Source organism: Cloeon dipterum, chromosome 2, assembly GCF_949628265.1.
Source record: "Cloeon dipterum chromosome 2, ieCloDipt1.1, whole genome shotgun sequence".
NCBI classification, from domain to species: Eukaryota; Metazoa; Arthropoda; class Insecta; order Ephemeroptera; family Baetidae; genus Cloeon; species Cloeon dipterum.
Genome location: NC_088787.1, coordinates 623,135 through 648,680, shown reverse-complemented (window position 1 = coordinate 648,680; position 25,546 = coordinate 623,135). Strand labels below are relative to the sequence as shown.

At 39.8% G+C, this 25,546-nt stretch overlaps 4 protein-coding genes and 1 long non-coding RNA gene across 5 annotated transcripts; all 5 read left to right on the top strand.

The window, feature by feature from the left end:
* The first annotated feature begins 8,087 nt into the window (after positions 1–8,087).
* On the top strand, positions 8,088–9,191 carry LOC135935822 (uncharacterized). Its single transcript, XM_065478383.1, has 3 exons — positions 8,088–8,360; positions 8,419–8,726; positions 8,778–9,191. Exons 1-3 carry the CDS (start codon positions 8,088–8,090, stop codon positions 9,187–9,189), a joined length of 993 nt encoding a protein of 330 aa, XP_065334455.1. The 3' UTR covers positions 9,190–9,191.
* Positions 9,192–16,437: 7,246 nt separating this feature from the next.
* On the top strand, positions 16,438–19,154 carry LOC135937005 (uncharacterized). The gene is made up of 14 exons (XM_065480044.1): positions 16,438–16,471; positions 16,522–16,589; positions 16,640–16,739; positions 16,789–17,051; positions 17,101–17,173; positions 17,229–17,287; positions 17,337–17,372; positions 17,431–17,498; positions 17,546–17,742; positions 18,024–18,121; positions 18,184–18,277; positions 18,331–18,398; positions 18,449–18,548; positions 18,595–19,154. The coding sequence occupies exons 3-14, from the start codon at positions 16,682–16,684 to the stop codon at positions 18,885–18,887; spliced, it is 1,407 nt and encodes a 468-aa protein (XP_065336116.1). The 5' UTR covers positions 16,438–16,471; positions 16,522–16,589; positions 16,640–16,681; the 3' UTR covers positions 18,888–19,154.
* A 258-nt stretch (positions 19,155–19,412) lies between these two features.
* On the top strand, positions 19,413–20,965 carry LOC135935820 (uncharacterized). The gene is made up of 8 exons (XM_065478382.1): positions 19,413–19,479; positions 19,905–20,005; positions 20,055–20,160; positions 20,221–20,453; positions 20,504–20,554; positions 20,610–20,655; positions 20,698–20,765; positions 20,819–20,965. The coding sequence occupies exons 1-8, from the start codon at positions 19,413–19,415 to the stop codon at positions 20,963–20,965; spliced, it is 819 nt and encodes a 272-aa protein (XP_065334454.1).
* A 277-nt stretch (positions 20,966–21,242) lies between these two features.
* On the top strand, positions 21,243–21,822 carry LOC135935309 (uncharacterized). The gene is made up of 3 exons (XR_010574198.1): positions 21,243–21,603; positions 21,658–21,697; positions 21,754–21,822. It is a non-coding gene; the product is annotated as an uncharacterized LOC135935309 (long non-coding RNA).
* A 639-nt stretch (positions 21,823–22,461) lies between these two features.
* Positions 22,462–24,231, top strand: LOC135937738 (uncharacterized). Its single transcript, XM_065480945.1, has 9 exons — positions 22,462–22,514; positions 22,564–22,599; positions 22,657–22,724; positions 22,772–22,971; positions 23,297–23,394; positions 23,458–23,551; positions 23,603–23,670; positions 23,719–23,818; positions 23,865–24,231. The coding sequence occupies exons 2-9, from the start codon at positions 22,567–22,569 to the stop codon at positions 24,176–24,178; spliced, it is 975 nt and encodes a 324-aa protein (XP_065337017.1). The 5' UTR covers positions 22,462–22,514; positions 22,564–22,566; the 3' UTR covers positions 24,179–24,231.
* The last annotated feature ends 1,315 nt before the right edge of the window (positions 24,232–25,546 follow it).

Sequence of the window (25,546 nt, the reverse complement as noted above, 5' to 3'; positions counted from 1 at the left end):
CATGTTTTCAATTTTATTACGTGTGACGTCTGTATGATTTGCACGGATCGCTGAGAGCGGGAAATTTTAAATATGAAAGCAACATGGCGACGACAGCCTTTCCTTTTTATCAAGTGACAGGGCTTTGTTGGTTTACTCATTAAAACAAATCTGAAAGCCGAGTGAAGCTAACACCAACTGTTTTCTCAGCAAAAAACTTGACATCAAGGTGAGTTGAGCTTACTGTTGCACATATTACTAATTATAAATAACCATTAAAGTTAAAAATTCCTTGATACCACTGAAAGCTATCTTTAAATGAATATTATTTGGAGAATAATTTCTTGTACACCTGTATTGTGAATTTCTCGTGGCAAAGCCTGAAATTGAATGAAACAAGGGACTGGATATTTATTTGACAGTGTCGTTTAACCAATCTTTGCGTCTGGATAACAAGCAAACCATAAAAATCGCTTTGTTATATAAAAATACTGCTCTCTACAGGCCGGACTCAGGATGGACGTCGTCGCTCGTGTAGAGCAAGCCAAAGGCCGGATGCCGGGAGTAAAGAAATTGGAGATATTGGCAACTGAAATTATCCTGACTAACTTGGATAAATTAACTCGACATCAAGGAGGAAAGACCATCCAAAACATATTGTGTATGTACTAAGATTCTCTCGCTAAGTCGACTAAAAGGTAAATATTTTTTATTTCAGCCCCAGTGATGAGGGAAAATATGCTGCAGGAGCTGCTGAGGACAAGACGACCCATATTTACGCATAGTATATGTCGTCAAGTCAAAACTTCCCGCCAAACAAATCATATGAATGCTTCAAGCTCTTGGATTGGATATTTCGATGACCATTTTGGATCCATTCTCCCTGGTGTATTATTTTCTAAGGCTGCCACCGTCCACGAAGTGGCGCTGATTTCAGTGCATAGAATGGCCAAAAGAGTGGTGGATGCCGCAGCCATGTTTTTCATTCAAATACGAGTGACGTCACATAGCCTGTATGATTAACACAGGTCGCTGAGGGCGGGAAAATTTAAACCGGAGAGACACGTTGCGTCGAGAGCATATCCTTTTTACCAAGAGAAAAGACTCTGTGTTTGTTTACTCTGAAAAACATCTGAATGGCGATTGCAGTTTGTAAACACAGTGCATTTCTCAGAAGAAAATTAACACGAAAAGGAGGTGAGGTCGGACTCAATCGTTGTACTCAGACACAGGATGGAGGATGGCACTCTTTCAGAGAAGACCAAATCGCGGTTGAACGGATCAAAGACGTTGAAGGATTTGGCGATGAAAACTGTCCTGGGCAATTTGCGTGCTTGCAACAAAATAAAACAAGGAAGAAACATCCAAGCCTTGCGTATGTACATATTAAGCACTGCGTCCAAACAGACAAATGTTTTCTATTTCAGCCACACAACTGAGGGATGAAGTGCTGCAGGAGCTGCAGAGAAGAAAACGTCCCGGAACAACAAAAACCATGAAGTATTATCTCAACATGAAGCAGTCGGTGTTGCTTTTGATGGGCACCATGACCAAAAAACTTGATTTGGATCACCTCATGTCATTTTATCCAGATGAATTAAATTCCAAGGATGCATTCTGCGAGGTAAAATATAAAATTAACCGTACTTACAACTGATAATAATAATTTTCTGAAGGTCCTATTCAAGATCTCCACTACTGCTCCTAACATGCGGCATTTGAAAATGAACATAAAGAACCTCGACGATGGTTTCGAATGCGATTCCACCCGACGGAATTGTATACAACACCTAAAAGGCCTGAAGGAATTGAGAATCATAGAGATCGTCGGATGCTCTTCCAAAAAATTAGACTATTCGCTATTGAGCAGGCGACTTCCCAATTTGCGTGTGCTTTGCGCGAAAGACGTAAATTTCAACGTGAGAAAGATGTCCAAGAAGGAAATCAGAAAATCATTCGGAAACCTGACACTGCTTGAATGTGGTTCCAACTATGAGAATATAAATAAAAAGATTTGGAAGGTTCTGCCCTATCTGGACATCGTCTGGGACGCCGCAAGACTCGGACTTTATCTGGAAGATTTCGCTGAAGAAGAAATATTCCAAAATAGGGAGAGAAAATGCCTGAATTCCAAAGATTACCTGATGGATTCAAATACCTGTCCATCTTTCTCCAACATCAGACACTTGGAGGTGATTAATTTATTTTTTGGCTGTGTATTTCTTTAATCCCATGTATTTCAGATGAATTTTAATGCGCACACATGGAAAACGTTTGAGAAGAAGCTGAGTGGGTCATCCAAACTTGAGAGTTTGCACCTGTTTTTAGTGAGCCCTGGAGCGCAACTTGATAAAATTCTGCTCAAATTCGGAGAGAATCTGCGATGGCTGTCAATAAATGGAGACCATTGGTCAAGAGTACAGCTCAACCGGATCTCTGACCTTTGCCCCAAGTTGGAGGTACTCCACCTGAGACAAGTAAAAGTGTACGGAATTTCCTCCCAACCAGCCAATTTCAGCCATCTGGAAGAATTAGTTTGGATAGACACAAAATGGTGTGTTTGGATATATTCCCAAGTTTTTCTTAAGAATTAAAATTAATTGAAATAACTGTTACAGTTGGTTTGAAGATTGCCTTACCACCGTTTTTTCTTCTGCTCCAAATCTGAGAGAGGTGATGCTCGACAACTGGAACTACAACCTCAATGATCTGCAGCAGGTGAAACATTTGATGATCGAAAAAAAGATCCTTCTCTCATTGAGGTCTCTCCAATGGGGAATAAGAATTTCAAATGATGCTGAACTCATCTATAAAGAAATATCGGCAATTGTGAAAAATGCAGCCGCAGCTCTCCCAGAATTGAGAAAATTAAAATTTTCTTTTGATCATAGAATCTTCCTTAACAAGATGAAATTAAAGCCCTTGGGATACTTTAATAATTTTGCAAGCAACCCTTCCTTGCATAAAGCCATTGTCAGTAACGCAGAACTCGTCGAGATTTTAAAATCATTTAAATAAAAGATGTTTTCAAGCTGAACATTTTATGGTTTTGTTTAGGAGAAGGAGATTGACATGTTTGACAAACTTTTCACAAACCATTCCTCATTATGTAAACAATCTTTCCTGCGATAAAAATGTTTGAACCCATATCTGTAAATAACTCGATGATTGTATATAGTTATAACTCCTAACTAAATTCTCGTTTTCCCTCCGCTGATTCTTTTCCATCGAAGGAGCCAAGCTCTTCTCTCATGTTAAGTTTAATTCACATGTAAATAAAACTTGCTCAACTCAACAAATATAAACTCATAACCGCCATACAATTCTTCAATTCACTTTTGTAATTTATTGTTATATTTTATTTCCAGTTCTGTATGTACGCGCCAAACGTGAATATACGAGTTCTACAAACACGCCGTGTTTTTCTTCTCTAACATCAATCCCTCTGCAACCTAAATTACTCGAGCATCATAGGAGTTAGGCTCCTATAGAATTAAAGGATTTTCAAAACCAAAAATAACGGTTTGTTTTGGTGGTGATTTATGAGCAGTTATTAATCCGACCCCCATTGGCTTGCATTGTTGAAGCATTCTCAGGAGGGTCAACAAAGCAACGGGAGATGTCCACAAGTCGCAATCCACACACGCAGCCAACAACATCAACTTTAATAAAATTCATAATATAGGAAAATACTGCTCATCATAATTCTTTCCTATAAGTTAATTATTGCCAAAGGATAATTTGGTCAGGAAATCTTAAATAACAAAATTAAATTCCCCGCCGCTCCAACCATATGTTATCTTGAAGCCCCAAGTCTCACATGTTAAATTGTTTCGAAAGCAGCCAACGTGCACGAAGTGGCGCTGATCTCATTTTAAAAGATCAAGAGAGCAGATGCATAGACGCCATGTTTTAAATTCAAATACGAGTGACGTCATGCAGCCCGTATGATTTAAACGAGTCGCTGAGGGCGGGAAAATTTAAACTGGAGAGAAACATGGCGGCCTATCCTTTTTACCAAGAAATAAGACTGTGTGTGTTTACTCTCTAAAACACACCTGATAGCCGAGTGAACTTGACACGTGTGTGCTTTCTCAGCAAAAAATACGAAAATAAGGTGAGTTATGATGATTTCAACTTAATTATGGAATTATATACAGAGTAAATAAAGTTTAATATGCTTCGGAACCGCTGCTGCACGCAAGATTCGCGAGAATTTCTCGAAATTCATTTCGTTTAAAACGCATTTTTTTCTTTGCTTTTTATCACTGAACTGGCTGAAAACCGGGTCGCGAAAACACCGCACGAGGTCGCACAGGGACCCAGCACACTGAAGGACTACTTGTACACGCATGTTTATATTTTTTCGAGGCAAAGCCTTAAGTTTTATTTTGTCCTTTGACAGTGGAACTTAATATAGTCTTTAATCTTATTTACGCACAAATCATGTAGCCTTCAGTAACAGATAAAATTAATTCACTCTCCACAAGGTTGGACTCAGGATGACGGACGCCACTCTTCTTCAGAAAACCCAATCCAGGTTGCTGGGATTAAAGAAATTGAAGAATCTTGCAATGCAGACTATCCTGAGAAACCTGGATGCACTAACTAAAAAACAAGGAGGAAACTACATGCAAAATAAATTGTGTACGTATTAAGAGCTTTCAGTAAAATGATTTAAAGGCAAATGCTCTCTATTTCAGCCCCAGATCTGAGGGATGTCGTGCTTCAGGAGCTGCTGCTGAGGAGCAGGTGCCATATTGAAACAACTACTACGGACCTGTACATTGAAAAGAAGCGGATTTTGTGTGTTTTGATGAACACCAGGACCGAAAAACTCGATTTGGACTACCTCATGTCTTTTCATCCAAGAAGAATGACTACCAAGGATGAGTTCTACCAGGTAAAATATCTCATAAACAAAAACCTCGATTGTGACTAATCAAATGAATTTTCTATAGGTTCTCATGATGGTGTCAATTGCTGCTCCAAACGTTCGGCACTTGAAAATAAACATAAAGAACCTCGTGGATTGTTTCAGCAGCGATTTTACCCGAGACGCGTGTATTCGTTATCTCAGTTTCCTGAAGGAACTGAGAATTTTAGAGATCGTTAGTCGGTATAATGATAAACTGGACGTTGCGCTGTTGTGCAAGGCACTCCCCGATTTGCGTGTACTTCGCACGAAAGAGATAGATTTTGACGTCAGCAAGATGTCCGAGGAAGAAATCAGAGAATCATTTGGGCACCTTTCACTGATTGAATATTCCTGGTCGACTGGCAATTGGTACCAAATTTGGAAGGTTCTGCCTAATTTGGACATCGTCCAGAACGTCGGAGGGAACGAACTCAATTTGGACGGTTTCGTTGAAGACGGAAATCACCAAACAAGAGGGAGGAAATATCTCAATTTCGGAACTTACCTTAGGAATTTGACTGTCTGTGCCTATGCAGATTTCTCTAGCATCAGACACTTGGAGGTAATTAATCATTTTTGTTTCTCTATTAAATTCATCTTTAATGAATTTCAGTTTACTCACATCGGGGAAAAGTGGAACATGTTTGAGAAGATCCTGAAGGGGGCAAACACACTTGAGAGTCTGAACCTGGCCTTAGGGATCGGTCCAGAACAAGTTGATGCCATTTTACTAAAATTTGGAGCGAGCCTGCGGTTGCTTTCCTTAACAGGATACGGTTTTCGAAGTGTGCAACTCAACCGTCTTTCTGAGCTATGTCCCAAGTTGGAAGTACTCCACCTGAATAGAGTACATACAAACGGAAATTCCTCCCAACCTGCAAAATTTTTCCATCTGGAGGAAATAGTTTGTAAAGAAACAGATTGGTACGTAGATTTTACTTGGGTCTTATTTATTGAATTACACAACTTTAAAACCATTTACAGCAGTACTGACGAATGCCTTACCACCTTTTTTCGCTCTGCTCCAAATCTGCAAAAGGTGGTGCTCGACACCTGGAAATACAATCTTCTAGATCTGGAGCAAGTGAAGAATTTAATTATCGAAAACAAGATCCTTGGCTCCTTGAGGTCCCTCCAATTGGAGATAAGTGAGTTTTTACCAGAACCCGCCTACAACGAAATATCGGCAATAGTGAAGAATGCGGCCGCACATCTCCCTGAATTGAGAGAGTTAAAATTTTCTTACCGGGGTGTCATCTTCAGTGCACAGAGGTTTGCGAAATCAAGGCCCTCACAATATTTTGGAAACATGTTTCGTAGAAACCCTGGCCTGTATAAAGCCATAGTAGATGGTAGAAACCTTTTCGAGGTTTTAAAACATTTCGAACTAAACAAATTGTGAAAAGGTGTATTTTATTATGTCTATGAGAAGGAGATTGGCATGAAGAATTTGTATAAAAAGTGTAATTCAATATGGATTGCTGGAATAGATAAAATTATTGGCAATAAATGTATGGTTATAGTAAAATATTCCACTCAATTTTTATTTGAAAAAATATTCCTCGGTCCAAGATTTTAATAGAAAAAGCTACAGCCGAAACATTCGTGCATAGGCAAAATTTTGGAAGTGCCCTCAACGTCCCTGATCAAAAGACCATATTTGTTTTAATCAAGCCTATTTCGGTTCATAAAAACGGGTTCATTGACCTGCTTGTAAGTAAATTGTTTTTTTTTCAATACAAAAGCAAAATGGTTTTCTTTTACCTTTGAATGCAAATTATTTGAACTAATTGAAACAACTTTACGAAAAAAATAGATTAAATTTGCCACCTTTCAAAACAAAAAGTTCGCGCCATCTGCTAGCGGCTCCCTGAATCATTCAGGTCAAGTAATTTCAGCAGTGAACACTATTTACAAGGGGGCGCTGAGATGCCCGGCTGCCATGTTTATTTTATTAAATTGCGAGTGACGTCAGATTCCCTGAATGATTTCCACAGTCCATTGAGGGCGGGCAAATTTGAATTCTGAAAGTCATGGCGGAGAGTGCCGAACCTTTTTTCCAGAAGAAAAGGCAAAGGCAGTGTTTATGTTTTGTTTCTTCTAAAAGCAGAAACCATCTGGAAGTGGAAAGAGGCAGCCAGGAAAGGGTGTTTCGCAACAAAAACCTCAAAATGATGGTGAGGAAAACTGACATAGAGGTCTTTTAGGAACTTGATGTAGTTGGAAATGACGTAATATCGCTACTGCATGTCAGTTTCAGCGGAAATTCTTTAAAAATATTCACTCGGCCACGTGATGTGAACACCAAAAATTAATCCCCCAGTGGTCTTGGTATTTATTAAAAGCCGAAAAATGTTCCTGCATGTAGTAGGAAAACCGTAGGCAGTTTAATTGAGTTTCAGACTTTTTCCAGTGTCCTGTAGCACCTTATTTACGTGCTAAAAGTACCAAATTTAGTTGAAATAATACAATTCCTGACAAATAAACTAAAATTACTTTTCTACAGATGGAAGACGAAAATTTTCTAAAGAAAACCAAACTCCGATTGAACAGATTAAAGTTATTGAAGGATTGGGCGATGAAGGCTGTCCTGAGCAACTTGGATGTGTACACGCAAGATTACATCCAATCCAAATTGTGTATGAAACAGGAATTTGCTAAAATTAAATAAAATTCATATTATATTTTCCCTTTCAGCTCCAGAGATGAAGGACAAAGTGCTGCAGGAGCTGCTACGGAGCGGACGTGCTAGAGGAACCAAAACTAAAAAGAAGTTTACCGTAATTAAGAATTCTGTGATTGCTTTGATGAACACAAGGACACACAAACTGGATTTGGATGTCCTCATGTCATTTTACCCGACAAATTCGAATTCCGCACACGATTTCAACGAGGTAAATATATGCGATTAAACCAAGCGAAACCATTTATTAAATATAAATTTCTATAGGTGCTGAAGATGGTCTCAACTGCTGCTCCAAACGTGCGGCATTTAAAATTGAACACAAAGAATCTCTACGGATGTTTCCGAAATGAGTGCTTAGGATATTTAAGCTCCCTGAGGAAATTGAGAATCTTTGAGACTGTCGGATACTCTGTGGAACAAAGAGACTTGTCTCAGTTGTCCAGGCAACTTCCCGAATTGCGTGTTCTTAGCACGTATTCAATAAAGTTAGAGGAGAACGATAATATGTCTGAGGAGGAAATCAGAAAATCGTTTGGACATCTAAGACTGCTCGAATGTGTCACGTCGAGCCACACAAGGTGCCAGATTTGGAAGGTTTTGCCGCATCTGGACATCGTCCGAAACGTCCAAAGATTTGGTCTCGCGTTGGAAGATTTCCTTGAAGACGACGACTCGCCAAGAGAGCGGAAATGTTTACACTTAACCGATGACGCGAATTCCAACTGGATCTTCTGCTCGTGTCCAGATTTCTCTTTCTCCAGCATCAGATTCTTGGAGGTATTCCGTCACTTCTATCAATTTTTCTCATTTTATTAATCCACTATTTGAATTTCAGCTCAGTTGCTTGGAAAAAACGTGGGTCAAGAACGAGGTTACCCCAAACGCATCGAGCACACTGGAAAGTCTGGTCATCAACCTTTTACACCCTGAAGCGTCAGTTGGAGCTATTCTGCGAGAATATGGAGCAAACCTTCGAAGGCTTTTCATTAATGGATTTAGATTTCAAAATATCCAGCTGGGACTCATCTCTGAACTTTGCCCCAGGCTTGAAGCAATTCATCTAAAATTAGTTGGTGTCAATGGAATTTCCCAATCAACCAGCTTCCGCCACCTGAAAGAATTTATTTGGGCCCATTCAGATTTGTGAGTTGTTTTTACTAATATCATATTTTTAATTAAAACAAAAATTTTCAGCAAGTTGGAAGCCAGCCTCTCTGCCGTTTTTTCTTGTGCACCAAACCTGCAAAAGGTTCAAATAGAAGGCCAGCAATTCAACCTGAACGATCTGCAGCAAGTGAAGATTTTGACCATCGAAGAGAAGATTCTGGGTTCATTACAGTCTCTGCGCTGGAAAATTGGTTGGTGCACATCAGCCATCTTGAAGGGAATCACGGAAATCGTGAAAAATGCGTCTGCAATTCTGCCGGAACTTAGAGAGTTGGAGCTTTCTTACGAGAACACCGTCCTGACTTCCGCGAAAATCGCGCATTCTGTGCACGGTGACAGTTTCAGAAATGAGTTTTTCCGATCAATGCCTGACAACGGTTTGTCCAAAGCCATGATGGCTGATAAAATTCTCGTCGAGGTTTTAAAATCTTATAAATAAATACAGAGAGCAAAAATCAATTTTATTAATAAATTATTTATGCAGCTGGTCAATTCAGAGAGGAAAAGGTGTTTTGGGGGTGTGCCCAAATAAGAGAAGAAAAAGGAGTGGAATAATCCTGGCAGGTACTTAACAAAAAAGCAGGAATAAATCAATCCGAAAGTAAAAATATCGATTATTAGCGTAATTTCATCATTTATTTGATTGTTTAGCAAGTTTAAATGAACTACCAGATCCTCAAACATAAAAAGAGTTAATCTCTTTAACTTTTTCCACCTTCGCAAAGCAATAGCAATGTTGTCAATGCTGCCAAAGTACCAGCCTGTTCAGAATGACCCACACATATTTGTTTAGCTTACATTTTTGTATTTCAAAATTGTATTTTACGGTTTTATTACATTGTAAATTCATTTAGACCAACATTTTTGCAAAGATTATGCTAAAAAAGGAAAGTATACATATTCTGGTAACTTCCTTAAGTTGGCAGCACTCGTAATATTTATGTTTATCGAATCAGCTGTTTTTCCTATTCAATATTTTCTGTTAAATGCAATGCGACATAAAAAATTGAAAATCAGCTTTATTTTGATTATTTCGTACTTTTTATTAGAATAAAATGCACAATCTGACACCAACTTACAATTAGTGAATTTCCCCACAAAATCCATTGATTGAAACACATAAAATGGGTAGCGCTGTGAATAACCGAGATAATCGGCCACAATGTTAGCATTAAACAGCGAAGTTTAATTTTTAAAAGTCTAAATTTAACTAAAGCTTCATCTTTGTTTTTTTGCTGCCTGTCCTCTCAGACCGGGAAGGGCGCTCAGTGCACTGGCACGAATGCTGAAACCCGGGTCCCAATAACACCGCGAACGGATAACATGGGCGCACCAGGCCGCACAGGGACCCAGCCGACTCAAGGGCCACTTGCCTCCGCACCGAGGACTGCATTGAAACGCTAGACATTCGTCCCGTGAAGCCAAATCACGCATGCTGGAAAGGTGCAAAGCAGCCCGTTGAGCAATTTGAGCATTTCGAGTCACTAAACTATCAACTTTTTGCCATCTCTGACATTGGGTAGCCAGTATTAGATCTACGAACTGCTCAAATACCTCTCATTGCTTTCACACTCCTGAGAATGCCGCTGAACAATGCGAGCCAACGGGTTGGTTTGTTAATTAAGTTACGAACAGTTTTACAATTAATCAATTAAAAACGTTTCTTAAGTTCTAGGACCCACGTACAAATGGATTTACTATCTTAAAAGTTAAAAATAACTTATCGTTAGAAATTGCTGCAGTTGAAGGTGCCGATGGAGCGGCCAAACGTCTTACCAATCATTGAAAAAATTTCTGATTTTGCTGAAAAACAGCGAGAAAAAGTTTGGCAGCTCCCTGTAGGTCTGGAAGGTGCTGCACTGCTGCTTACTGACCATCTTGAGCCACGTGAATAATTCGAAGCAGTCGTAAGCCTCGCATTCGAGTTCTTCCGTGCGATAGATCATTTTTCTGTCGTGCTGGTGGACAAAATTCGCGCCAGGCAGATTATTCAAGGAAACGCAGTAGGCAAGAAGGTTCCTGCCGTCCAGCTCGACCCTCAGGTCGGCACCGCAGCGCAGCAGCTGCTCGGCCGTCCGGAGGTTCTGGACCTTGAGGGCCAAGTGCAGAGGGGATTCCATGTAACTGTTCTTTTGGTTTGGGTCGACGCCGAGTTTGACAAAGTACGAAACCAGTTGTGCTCCGTGCTTGTAATTCAGGGCGGTCGCGTGCAGCACCGTGTTTAACGAATCTTCGGCCAGAACAAAAGGGCTGACCAGGTCGATCTCAACGACATCCTTGCACCCTTCCAGGTGAGACTTTGTTGCCATGTGGTGCAGCAGTTCTGATCCCTCCAACATCCTCATTGTGGAATATGAACTGAAAATTTTTAAAAATAATTATTCAACTGATAATTGAATTTTTTTCCTGGTGAAATTCCAGAAATCGAAATAAAAATACGTGGGATGTGATTTGAATTAAATTCACGCGTCGGAATTTCAATGTTACGGCGAGGGGGAAGACAAAAATTGGTCTATTTAAGCAGAAAATGCATCGCCAGGGTTTTTAGAGCCTGTGGCCCTGCTCAATTATTCCCCATTGCCTTTGAAACTCTGGAGAGTGCCTTAACATTCAATATTCAAACTACAAAACGAAGGTTTAACTTACTTTTAAGTTTGCTTATTGGTTCCTCCGAATTTGTGCTGAACGTGATAGGCTCTCTTCTCCGTCTTTTTTGAAATATCTCTTCGGAAAACAGACCAAAATACCGGTTCTTATCGGTACTCAAATAAATATCCAGTTCTGTATGCATTTTTAACCAGCAAGAGACCGTGTACCGGTTCAGAAATTAACTGTCAACAAACAGGAGCAGTTCCAATACCGGTATTTCCACATTGCCACGTGATTCTGCTCAAAGGAACCTCTTTCCACATGGCCTACCGGGTATTACATAAAGGAGTCTAGAAGTTGAGCAAGAACTCTTTTTTCCAGATCTTCCAAAATCAAGCCAACTCTGAATAATCAAAATATATCTCAATTCTTGTATTTTAAATTGCAATAATTTATATCTGATTGAAATTTTGTCAATTTTATGGTGTAAGAACTTTAACTCTCCTCGTAAATCCTCTGTTTCGGTAAATAGGGGAAATCACCTTTCGTAACGGCTGTAATTGGCGAATCAACCGTTAGATGGCTCCCCAGGCTGAATGAAATGTAACAAAATACGCGGGAATGAAATTATTAGGTCTGCACGCCCCCTTTTCGACGCTTCTGATTGGCCGCTGGACCATCTCCTGATTGACCTCTGTTATTTCGACGCCATTATTGACTTTCCGACCGGCGGAAACCAACATAGATCGCAACTCAGTCCTCGGTGGGAATTGCGACTGCGCAGAAGGTTTCGATTTGCGTCACGCATGCGCGGTGATGAGTTTCAGCCTTCCTGTGAGATTAAGAACCGATCTGAACATACTGCGCATGCTTAAGATGCGCACAAGTTTACTGCGTCTGTCGTTTACTAAGTCTGATTGGCGTCCATTATTTCGACGCCATATTCACTTCTGACCGGCGGGAAAACCAACACAGATCGCAACCCGGCCCCCAGAGCGAAAAATAAAATTTAAAATGCGTATATGCAACCTGTTTCTCTTTGAAGTTCTGCAGGTTGCATATATATTTTTAATTTGTTAGGTGTCTTTCAATATTAATTCAAAGCGATGAATTTAAAATGCATCGATAATTTTGGGCTTAAATTTCTAAAGAAATGTGACGCAGTTAAAAATTAATTTAGGCATGGAAATTCAAACAGAATGTTTCAAAAGCAAAACATTCGCGTTGTCTGTCGCTTATTTGCTATGATTTAAAATCGAGATCGTTCCACTTTTCTTTTTAGGCGCAAAATTTGTAGATCGATTTTCGTAACAATGCGGCGGTGGCATATGACGCTAATTATTATTTTAAAAATAAATGAACAAAGATTTATTTAGATTAAAATTTAATCTTTCGATAATTTTACTAAATTTATTTGTCTCGGTCTCAGTAATTTGCAAGATAATTAATAATTATTTCTTTTGAAGTGAAAATTGTCCCATCAGACACCTCTCAGGCCCTGGCTAGGCTGGCACATCAAACTAGAGTGCTTATAACGAGAGTGAGATGGCTAGGCCGAAAACCGAGCCTGAAAACAAAAGCGCTTTCGAGAATTCCACCGCTGAAATGTAACCATTTCGCTGCGAGCTCCGACAGCGACGATCGCACCCGAGCGCCAGCGGCTGTCGGCGAAGCACGCATCACCATGGCAACCAGACAACAAGTGAAATTCACTTGTTGTCTGGAAATGGGCAGATTTCAGCGGTGGATTTCTCGAGAGCGCTTTTGTTTTCAGGCTCGGTTCCGAGTTGTATGATAAAACGACTCGTGCGCGTTCGATTGACACCAATAAGTCCGCGGGTGGCTTCATGAATTTAGCTGTAGCGCCAACCGCGTGCGCGCATTTTAACATGGGGAGAGATAGGGAAGCGGCAGTGCGCAGGCCACAGTCGCGTCGGTCGGCCTAGCCATCTCACTCTCGTTATAAGCACTCTAGTTACAACCATGTTTCGTTTTCGCACTGTTCACAATGATTTTCAACACCGCGCAGAGACCAGAGCGATTGTTTCCTGTCTGCTTGTGCTTTTGCTGAAATGGGGCGAGAGCAGCGTTTTACCGGAAGTGCTCGTGTTACGCTTCGTGTTGCCGTTGTGCGCGCACACCATGATGCACATCGGACTCATAAAATCACCTCCACTACAAAAACAGGTTTCAAAACAGGACAAATGGTTGGATATAAAGGAAAAAAATAATTACGAACCCTCTGAGAAAACAAATAGAGGCTTCTCGCCCCTCGTTTCTCTCCCTTTCCAAGAGAATCCTGCCCACCCTTATTTTCCTGCTAGGCAAGTATATAATTCTTAAATTATTTTGAATACAATCTATATTCTGTGCAAATAATTAAATCTGCACGAGGCTCTGGAAGTCTGTATGAAACCATTTTATGGTGGACGTGATTTTATACGAGTCCGGATGTGCATAAAGGCAACGAAGCGTAACAAGAGCATCCGGTAAAATTGCTGTCGCCCCCATTATTTCAGCAAAAGCACAAGCAGACAGAAAACAGACTCTCTGCTCTCTGGTGTTGAACATCAATTTAAACAGTGTAAAATCGAAACATGGTTGTGGCGATCAGGCTCCTTTTTCACGTCCTGTTTCTGCTCTCGCTCCTCGTAATTGTTGCAGGTTTGTTTAGAAATTCTATTGCAGGACTGGACTTACTCTATTTTCTAAAGAGGTTTGGGGTGCGACCACTCGCAGGCAGGAATCAACCACCAAAACCCTAAATAATAAGATCAGGAAATCGACAACTAGAACTACAGTCGAGCAAACGACCAACAGTCCAAAAATCGAGACTCAATATCAATTTTGTAGAAATTACAATCGGATAAAAAAGGTTGGCTCACAATTTTATTGCAATTCCTCTATAGAATGTTTAATTTTTAATAAGAACTTACTGGACACGGCACTAAGTGAAGGTTTGGCAACATTTGTCTTGACTTTGACAGTTTTTAAATTTTCGTACACCCCTTATTTATTCAAGATTTCATGATAGGAGATCGTGGTAAATAATAAATGATATAATCATAATTAATTTTCATTTTCGTCAAAGATGGCATAACCGAATTACTTGACGATCGAGACCGGCCGTTTGGATCCTTCTTCAAAAAAGGCATAAAAGGATTGAGATATACTTTTGACAGCTATGACGAAGTCAACTACACGCCGAAACATACATATAGGGTTAACTCAATATTTGCTTCAAATAGTTCGAGTATGGCAGAGCAGTGGAGACGTGTTTGTACCGAAGACTGCAACTGCTGGCACTCGACACGCCTGAAAAAATCGACGATTCGTATTTTGACATGAGGATGAAGGGATATGGTAACGTCTACGTTAATTTGAAACTATTAATCAATTGAAAATTATTAATTTCATTCAGGAGTGGGGGATTTTTTGTGGACGAGTGCAGCGCCGTGTTCGAAAAGCGATCCGCTGAACAAAACCACGAATTCCTGCTCGAGCGTCACCTGGTGTCCAAACAATGTGGAAACTCGACTAAACTACACGTTGAATTTGGCAAAATTTTCTCGGCCCTACTGCCTGATTTACAGAAGGTCGACCCAGACACTCGAACCAATGGATTGCTCCTTTGAAGCTCATTTTACGTGCGAGGTAATTCAAATCGGAGCTTCTTTAATTAATTACGTATTTTTTTTTAAATTTAGTCGCCATGCTGGAGGCCTATTTTCCCGTCGCAGAATGAGTGCCTAAAGGATGTAAATGGAAAATATTGAAAGTTTAAAAGGAATCAATGAAATTTTGGCAGGAGTCCTTATTTGAAGTAATTGGCGGGAAAACGTATCTCAAAAAAGGTTATTCTTTAATTCTAAGTAGAAACATTTACTAATTTAAAGGCAGAGCATGAGATCCGCGGCACGTGGGAGAAAACCGATTTTGGCTTTTATTACTTCTTTGGAGAGAAATTGGTATTTCTCCTAGAGATTTTATTTACACTAATTTAAAACATATTCTCGAAGGTGAGCTGGAAGGAAAATTGGATGACATGCTGCAGTCTGGGCCTCAAACCTATAGCTGTGACTGACTCTCTTTGGGAACATTATGACAGTAAGAAAAAATCTTCATTACCACTGATTTCAGTAAAACTATTTAAAATTCATCCCAAACCTGGAATAGCACTAGAGTTTGATTTTTTACATGGCCAATCAATTCCAGAAGGTCAATTTTGGTTTTTCAGCCAAAAATTCCGGGACCCAGTGCATAAAAAATTTTTATTCTTTTAAAATTTTAGCTGAAAATGTTTGCGTGTTTCGAAATATGGTTTTGATTTTAGAAAATCCACAAATGGGTAGACGTTTATTACTGAAGGATATTTGCAGGTAGAGCATCACCGGACTTCGACCTCAACCCAAAATCAGAATTATTTAGTAAGTCACAAACCCACTTTTTCCAGCTTTCAAAACTTCATATAGTCACTCATAATTAGGCCGTAGAGTGAAAAACCAATAGTTTTCGTTGTTAAAACTCTGCGTATGTTAGGCTCCATCACCATCCCTTTTGCCTCCAAACCAGCGCTAAAAGACACATTTTTTTTGTAGTTTCCCACGTTACGTTTCCACCGATTATTGTGGCATGATGAATGAGTGACAATTGGCTTATATCTTCTAAAGGTGTGGTTTGCTGGTCGGCCTTAACTCGAGCTGGGTGTCCACTTCACTTCGAAAACTTCCTCCACAACGCATCGGAAACGATCGGCGAACATATAGATATCCTTGGGATCCGAAAAGGAGGCTCTTGCGTGGCCGTTTCGATTAGAGAAAAATGGCCCGGAATGTCTATACGAACGTCGACTCTGAGGGTGAAAACCACCCTCTGCGACTCGAAACTGCTGTTGGGCTGCCAAGGAACGGAAAAGACCTTCGAAATCAGGGTTGCAAAAATATAAAACTAGGAATTGATTTAAAATTTATCTGGTAAGGATGATGAAAGCAACTGCGATCTGCCAGAGTGCACAGGGCTACCCGATTGCGTTATGAAAGTATGATAGTGAAACCTAGAAACATTTGAAAAAATTATTGAGAATCATCCGCAGGATGAATGGTTCCTGAAGCAACCTTTTGGAGTTTTGCTTGGTGAGTTGCGAATTAAAACCTTCAAACGGTAATTTAAATTAAATTAAAAGCACCCTGGCGTCTCGGGAATTGGCATTCATGTTGCGACAGCAAAATCCTCGAGCTGCAAAATGAATATGTAATGAAATCACAGAGATAACCATCGGATTTAACAAAATCTGAAATCAGGGCACTTGGGACGAGGCGTACAAACGGTGCTGCTCCCTTGGAATGGACCTCCTTTCTGTCCACAATCCAGCCAAGCAATACTGCTTGGGAAATCCTTACAGTTAAACGTTTTTAAAAGTTCTTTTCAGATACTTATACAAAAAAATCAGAAAATAGCAACCCGAACGAGAAAGGGTATCTTCCTTTTCGGTCAGAGGCGTGGACGGCTGGGCGGGATATCGAGTCCTGCCGCGGACAATTGCGATGGTGCACCGGCTACCTGAACGACTACCTTAAAAGTGACCTGACCTGGAAAAAGGGCCATGATCCTAGATTTGCAAACAACTCGTGCGTCTACGTCGATTTTGGCGATCCAGTTGAGCCCAGTCTGGCGCTGGCAGATTGCTCAGAAAAGAAACAAATCATCTGCGAGGTTCATGTCAGAATAATGGGATTAGAATTAAATTTAATTTTGTAAAAAGGCGCCAATGGGAGTCGGCTTCAAATCGCAGATGCATTATCACCCTTGCAGGAGAAATTTCAAAGTTAAAGAAAGTATTTCTTATATTTTATATTTTTGCTGTTCCAATTCTTCATTTGTTATAAAAAGGCGAAGCCGAGAAAATTTGGAACACCGGCGATTTGAGCCGCATCAGTTACGCAATTAAAGTAAGAACAGGAACTTTAAACAATTTGATATTCCTCTTCCGTGTTGCAGAAAATGATTCAATGCCTAGCAGAGCACATAGGACTGGTTAAGTCGAGGAAAAGTTATATAGAGATAAATTATTAATTGAAACTATGTTACCCAGGTGTACAACTCGACAAAAATCAACTTGCACGTTTATATGAAAATGGTGTCCAGAATGCTGGATTCCCTGTAAATTAAATTCAAATTGTTGAATATTAAATTTAATTTTCCAAAAGCGAAAAGGCCATATTGAACAAAACGATGTCGTACAAAACGTCGTTGCCATCGTCGATCCGAGCCCGTTACGGTGAGAAGAAGAGCAAAATATTCGAGGATGACTTGATTGCTGCTGGGGCGGACCTATTATTGTCAAGCCACTTTGATTTTGCCACCGAAATGATGAACAAACTCGACGAATGCAGAGCAATCAAAAGTATTTTTAGTTTTACTTAAGTCAATGGAAAAAACCGTACCAAATGGCACTACTTTTGCTAGAATGCAAAACTGGTTCAGCAAAAACATTGAAACGAATTTTTAAGAAAAATGGCTTTCGATTCTCAAGGCAGATTTGCTTTGGTTTCGATGTTACTTTTTATTATGCCAATATATTTTCGGTAAAACTATAACAAAATTTAGAAATTGGTCAGAAATAGTAAATAAACGGTGGTGCTTTCTACTGCTGGCTCCGCAAACAATAAATCATTCACTTTAAAGACAAAAACGAGGAAACATTCGCGTTTGACTTCCTGGCGTGTCTCCTTCAGTCCAAGGTGTTGGACCGCTTCTGGAAATTTTATGATTTCAACCTTGAAGTATTTTACTTGACCTATTTTGTCATCGAGACCTTTAAATTTATTTTGCTCCGATTTTGAAGCAAAGCAGTGTGATTCCCGTGGACCACGATCTAAACTCACCGTGCATGACGTTTGATAATTTTTTGATATATAATCCGTCTTTATGCATTCCAGGTACGATTTTCTCTTCATTTTTTTACTCTATTTTTAAATTTTCTCTTTAAAAGCCGATGGTTTGCTTCCGCTAACTGAATATGGGCCTTTTATTACCCTGAAACCGATCAACATAAAAATGGTTCACTGCTCAAATTTTAGCATTTCAATTTTTTATATTAATTTCTGTAGCTGAAAACGTCATCTTTCACCGCGTGTTTGGAGAGGAATGGCTCGCTTCCTTACGCGGAAACCAAGCAGGATTTTGAAACGATCTACAATTATATCAGAAGTGAGAAATTCCAAAAAATAAAACCAAAAGCTAATTTAGATCTAAGGAGTGAATCCGACGCTGACGATAATCTGGGACCAAGGCTTTTACGACAAGCTGAACGATAAATTCATGTGGTGCCGCAGTCATGATTTCATCCCCTTTGGACCCGAGGCAAATATTCCGATCCCTGTCGCCGTGAACGCGACGATCAAAGAGGACTTCGTGATGCTGGTCTCGCTGCCGGGTGCGACGCCAAATCTGCACGCCGTCCCCGCCACCGAGCAGCTCAAGTACCAAACCTCAGTCTTTTGTCGCTTCCAAGATTACGTCACGAACGAGTGCTCAACCAACGAGTGAGCCAAAGACGTGGGAGTACTACATGCTTTTAAATTATCCGATTTGGGAATTCAATTGTTATAGCATTAAGTTTTTTCCGGCAATCCAAATATGTCTTTTGAATACTTCTCTTTAATCATTTGCACAATTTTGGATCCTAAAACCGTGGTTATTAATCAAAATTCACGAGTAAACATCTGATGTAAATTAACTATTCAAAATAGTAATAACTAATCTAGAAAAAAATGGTTTCACGGATAATTTGATTTGCCTCTGATTGTTATTAAAATATAATGATTTTCAAAATGCATTCTGCCTTTTCTGATATCTACAATTTGCTGAGCTTGGTCTCTCCTGCTCTCTTTTAACAGGAAGCCTGTTTCAAACCATTTTGTGGTGGACGTGATGTTATACGAGTCCGAAGCCTAACGAGAGCACATCCGTGAAAACTGCTCTCGCCACATTATTTCACAAGCATAGGCTGACAGGAAACAGTCTCTCTGGCCGCTGGCGTTGAAAGTCACTTTGAACAGAGCGAAACGCAACATGGTTGTGGCGATCAGGCTCATTTTTCAGGTTCTCTTTCTGCTCTCACTCCTCGTGATTGTTGCAGGTTTGTTTAGAATTTTTAATATACCGGACTGGACATACCCTATTTTCTTTAGAGGTTTGGGGTGCGACTACTCGCAGGAAGGAATCAACCACCACAACCCCGAAAAAAAGGATTAGGAAATCGACAACTAGAACTACAGTCAGGCCAACGACCATCAGTCCCAATTATCAATTTTGCAGAAATTACAATTTAGTAAAAAAGGTTGGTTCATAATTTTAGTACAATTACCGGTAAAATAAGATGTTTTCTTGATAAGAACGTACAAGACACGGCACTTATTGAAGGTTTAGTAATATTTGTTGTTAATTTGACGGTTTTTAAATTTTTTTATACCTTTTTTGTTCAAGATTTCATCACAGGAAAACGTGGTAAATAATGATTTGTACGAAAATAAATTTTATTATCATAATTAACTTATATCAAAGAAAGAGTAACCGAATTACTTGACGTTCGAGACCGAAAGTTGGGTGCCTTCAACAAAAAAGACATAAAAGGATTGCGATTTACCTTTGACAGCATTGAAAAAGTAAACTCTAGCTACCGAAACTCAGAAATAACTCGATTATTTCAAATAGGTCGAACACAGCAGAGCAGTGGAGGCGTGTTTCTACCGGAAACTGCAGCTGCTGGCGTTCGACAAGCCTGACAAAATAGACGATTCGTATTTTAACATTGGAAATGGTAACGCTTCTACATTGATAAAGTGGGTAAAAAAATTGAAAAATTATGACCTTCCCTCAGACAAAGAAAAGTTATTGTGGACGAGTGCGGCGCCGTGTTCGAAAAGCGATCCGCTGAACAAAACCACGAGTTCGTGCTCGAGCGTCACCTGGTGTCCAAACAACGTGGAAACTCGACTAAATTACACGTTGAATTTGGGAAAATTTACTCGAAACGACTGCATTGTTTACAGATGGTCGACAAAGCAACTCGAACCAAAGGATTGCTCCTATAAAGCATACTTTTCTTGCGAGGTAATTCAAATTAATTCAAATTAACTGCATAACCTAATTCTTGAATTTAGCCGGCATGCTGGAGGCCAATTTTACCGTCACAGAATGAGTGCCAAAAAGATGTAAAGGGAAATTATTGAGATTTGAATAATTAAGGAATCAATAAAATTTTGGCAGGAGTCCTTATTTGAAGTAATCGGCGGGAAAACGTACCTCAAAAAAGGTTTTTTTAATTCCAAGTAGAAACTTTTTAATTTAAAAGCAGATCAAGAGATCCGCGGCACGTGGCAGCAAACCAACTTCGGCTTTTATTACTTCTTTGGAGAGAAATTGGTATTTCTCCTAGAGATTATATATTTACACTAATTTAAAACATATTCTCGAAGGTGAACTGGAAGGAAAATTGGATGACATGCTGCAGTCTGGGCCTGAAACCTTTAGCTGTGACTGACTCACTGACGGAGCATTTCAACAATCTGATTATCAGTAAAAATCTCTTAAAATCCCAAGTGTTGCAAAGAGCAACAGGTTAATTTTGGACAGTGCCAATCAAATTCAAAGGGTCTAGTGTTTTTATGAAGCCGTAAATCAGTGCAAACGTGAAAATCATAACTGACGTCACAAAAGTGAGGGAGAGTTAGGTCTTCCGCGTTAAAGCAACAATTTTTTAACTGTTCCAGACTTTAAAATTTTACGTTTCCACCGATGCTCGGCATGTTGAATAATTAAAAATTGGCCAATAAACCTAATTCGGAGCTTCATAGTACTAATTGATTGGCACCATCTTAAAACCGCTTTTTGCAGCCATGCAGGGTGTGGTTTACTGGTCGGCCATGACTCGTGCCGGATGTTCTCTTCACTTCGAAAACTTCCTCCATAATTACGCATCATATCTCAATACCAAGATCCGTGGAATCCATGAAGGGGGGTCTTGCGTGGCCGTTTCGATCCAAAATCCAGGCCCCGGGGCGATGGGTGAGAGTCTGACTTTGAAAACCACCCTCTGCGCCTCGAAACTGCTGTTGGGCTGCCAAGGAACGGAAAAGACCTTCGAAATCAGGGTTGCAAAAATATAAAACTTGGAATTGATTTAAAATTTATCTGGTTTAAGGAGGACGCAAGTAACTGCGATCTGCCAGAGTGCACAGGGCTACCCGATTGCGTAATGGAAGTATGATTGCGAAACGTAAAAACATTTGAAAATATTATTGAGAATCATCCGCAGGATGAATGGTTCCTGAAGCAACCCTTTAGAGTCCTGCTTGGTGAGTTAGGAATATAATTATGTCTTTGAAACGAAATTTATTTATTCAATTAAAAGCACCCTGGCGATTCGGGAAATGGCATTCATGTTGCGACAACAACATCCTCGAGCTGCAAAATGAATATGTAACAAAATCACAGAGATAAAAATCGGATTTAACCAAATCTGAAATCAGGGCACTTGGGACGAGGCGTACAAACGGTGCTGCTCCCTTGGAATGGACCTCATTTCAGTCCACAATTCGGCCAAGCAATACTGCTTGGGAAATCCTTACAGTTAAACGTTTTTAAATTTTCTTTTCAGATACTAATACAAAAAAATCAGAAAATAGCAACCCGAATGAGAAAGGGTATCTTCCTTTTCGGTCAGAGGCCTGGACGGCGGGGCGGGATATCAATTCTTGCCGTGGACAATTGCGATGGTGCACCGGCTACCTGAACGACTACCTGAAAAACGACCTGACGTGGAAAAAGGGGCAAGTTCCGAGATTGGCGAACAACTCTTGTGTCTTCATTGATTTTGGCGATCCAGTTGAGCCTAGTCTAGCGCTGGCAGACTGCTCGGAAAAGAAACAGATCATTTGCGAGGTTCATGTCAGAATAATGGGATTAGAATTAAATTTAATTTTGTAACAAGGCGCCAATGGGAGTCGGCTTCAAATCGCAGATGCATTATCACCCTTGTAGGAGAAACTTCAGAGTTAAAATAAGTATTTCTTAATTTTCTTTCTTTGCTGTTGATTTAATTTTTTACAACAAGGCGATGCCGAGAAAATTTGGAAGACTGGTGACTTGAGCAGAGCCAGTTACGCAGCCAAAGTAAATCAAAAAATATTTACAATTTCCTTATATTTCTTCCGTATTCCAGAAAATGATTCAATGCCTAGCAGAGCACACAGGACTGGTTAAGTCGAGGAAAATATATCGACTTTACTTTTTTTATTTTCACAATAAAACCCAGGTGTACAACTCAACGCAAATCAATCTGCACGTTCACCTGAAAATGATGGCCAGAATGTTGCATCCAATGTAAATAAAAATCAAACTGTTGAATAAGAAATTTAACTTTTTTTAAGTGATGTCGATGCAATACAGCAAGTTAATTACGACCATCAGACGTTTCTCTCGTCGTTGGATGCCCTCTACGATGATAAGACGTTAATATTTACCGGTGAATTGTTTGATGATCTTAACACGATTGACGATTTACACTCGGCCCAATTTGATTTTGCCACCGAAATGATGAAAAACACCTACGAATGCAGTGGAATCAATAGTACGTAGTCTTGCTGATGCTGCGAAGTGAATAATGGGTAAAAAACGAAACAGCAGATGGCACCATTAAAGGTTTCGTTGTGTCCGACGAAATCTGGGCTTAAAATTGTAATTCTGTCGATTTACTACGAACAAAAATTGGTTTAAAAACCTCTTAAGAAGAAATATCCTGGCTTTGGTTTATCAAATTTTGTTTTCGAAGATCCTTTCTTTTATACCTGCATTTTTTGTTCGGTAAAATGTAAAGTAAACATTAAAACCATCAATCAGAAATTTGAAATTAATGGTGATGACTATCTGCGAACACTAAAACACTCTTTTTAAAGTTACGAACGAGGAAACGTTCGCGTTTGACTTCCTGGTGTGTCTCCTTCAGTCCAAGGTGTTGGACCGCTTCTGGAAATTTTACGATTTCAACCTTGAAGTATTTCTCTTTACCCTATTTCCAAACGAGACCTTTAAATTTATCTTTACACCGATTTTTAAGCAAAGCAGTGTGATTCCCGTGGACCACGATCTAACCTCACCATGCATGGCATTTGACAAGTTTTTGAGATACAATCCTTCTTTGTGCATTCCAGGTATAATTTAATCTTTATTTGAATTTCTCTTTGTTAGTTTTCCTTTAAAAGCCGATGGTTTGTCTCCGCTGACTGAAACTGGGCCTTATATTACCCTGAAACCAATCAACATAAAAATGGTTCACTGCTCAAATTTTGCATTTCAATTTTTGTATCCATTTCTGTAGCTCAAAACGTCATCTTTCACCGCGTGTTTGGAGCGGAATGGCTCGCTGCCTTACGCGGAAACCAAGCAGGAGTTTGAAACGATCTACTTTTATATCAGGAGTGAGAAATTTGAAGAAATAAAACAAAACTCTAAATTAAATTAAAGGATTGGCTTCGAAGCTGACGATCATCTGGGACCAAGGCTTTTACGACAAGATAAACGAAAAATTCATGTGGTGCCGCAGCGACGTCGATCCCTTCCAACCTGGGGCGAAAATTCCGATCCCTGTCGCCGTGAACGCGACGACCAAACAGGATTTCGTGATGCTCGTCTCGCTGCCGGGAGCCAAACCAAATCTGCACGCCGTCCCCGCCACCGACGAGCTGAAATACCAAACCGACGTCTTCTGCCACTTCCCAGTTTACGTCATGAACGAGTGTTCGACAAGGAAGCAATCTGAGACGGAAGAGTACTACTAACGGATTTCTAATTCTAATTGGGAGTTAATTTGACAACGTTTATCAAATGTAGAATCTAGAAACCGAAAAATATGCTCTGTTTATTGTTTGGATCTTATAAATCAAAGATATTTAATAAAAAACATAAGTTAATCAACTTAGAAACAAAATCAATGTAAATAAAGCAATACAAACGGACGGCGAACACAGGTTAGAGTAAAATGGAAAAGGTCATTTGCGAATATCGAGTGAAAGACGAAAAATAGACCTATCCTATGAGTGGTCGTGAATGACGATACGAAAAACCGTTAAATTTTAATAGAGAATAAACACAGATTTTGCAAAATGCATTTTAGCAAAGTTCAGACTCTTATAAAGGTATCTCAGGTATGATAAAAGCGTGCCAAGGGGGTCGAACTTTGGGACAGGAGCTAATTTAAATTGCCAAGGCGAAAAGCTTCAAAAAACCACGCATCTCTTGATTTTACACCCCGCGTTCTTGTCAAATTCATTGCAATTTATAAAAATGTAATCTCTAATTTTTCTATGGCACTTGACGGACTTAAAAATGTGGGAAATCAAAACATGGTTGTGGCGATCAGGCTCCTTTTTCAGGTCCTGTTTCTGCTCTCGCTCCTCGTTATTGTTGCAGGTTTGTTTATTAATTCTAATGCAGGGCTGGACTCACGATATTTTCTTTAGAGGTTTATTTGGGGTGCAACTACTCACAGGCAGAACAGAACGAACCATAAAAATCGCTACACCCCACGCATATTTAGGGTCGCAGATTTCACCGGCGGGAAACCAACACAGATCCCAACCCGGCCCCCGGTGGGAATTGCGACTGCGCAGAAGGTTTTAATCTGGGTCACGCATGCGCAAAGATGAGTTTCAGCCTCCCCGTGAGGTTAAGAAGCGATCTGAACATACTGCGCATGCTTAAAATTCGCACAAGTTTACTGCGCAGCTTCTAAATGGGCGATTAATATTCAAACAACTATAAATTTCGACGCCATATTGACTTTTGACCGGCGGGAATCTACACAGATCCGCCGGTGAGAAAAATAAAATTTGAAATGCGTATATGCAACCTGTTTCTCTTTGAAGTCCTGCCGGTTGCATATATTTCTTTTCTTTTAGCTTAATGTAAATCATTCAATAAAAATTCAAATTGATTATTGCAAAATTTATCCATATATTTAGGCCCTATTCGATTTCTAAAGAAATTGGATGCAATTAAAATATAATTTAGGCCTGGAAATTCGAGTAGAATGATTGAAATGCACAAATTCGCGTTGTCTTTTCGCTTTTTGGCTAGGATTTAAAACCGAGATCGTTTCTCTTTCTTTTTAAGCGCAAATTTTGTGGATCTATTTTCGTAACAATTCG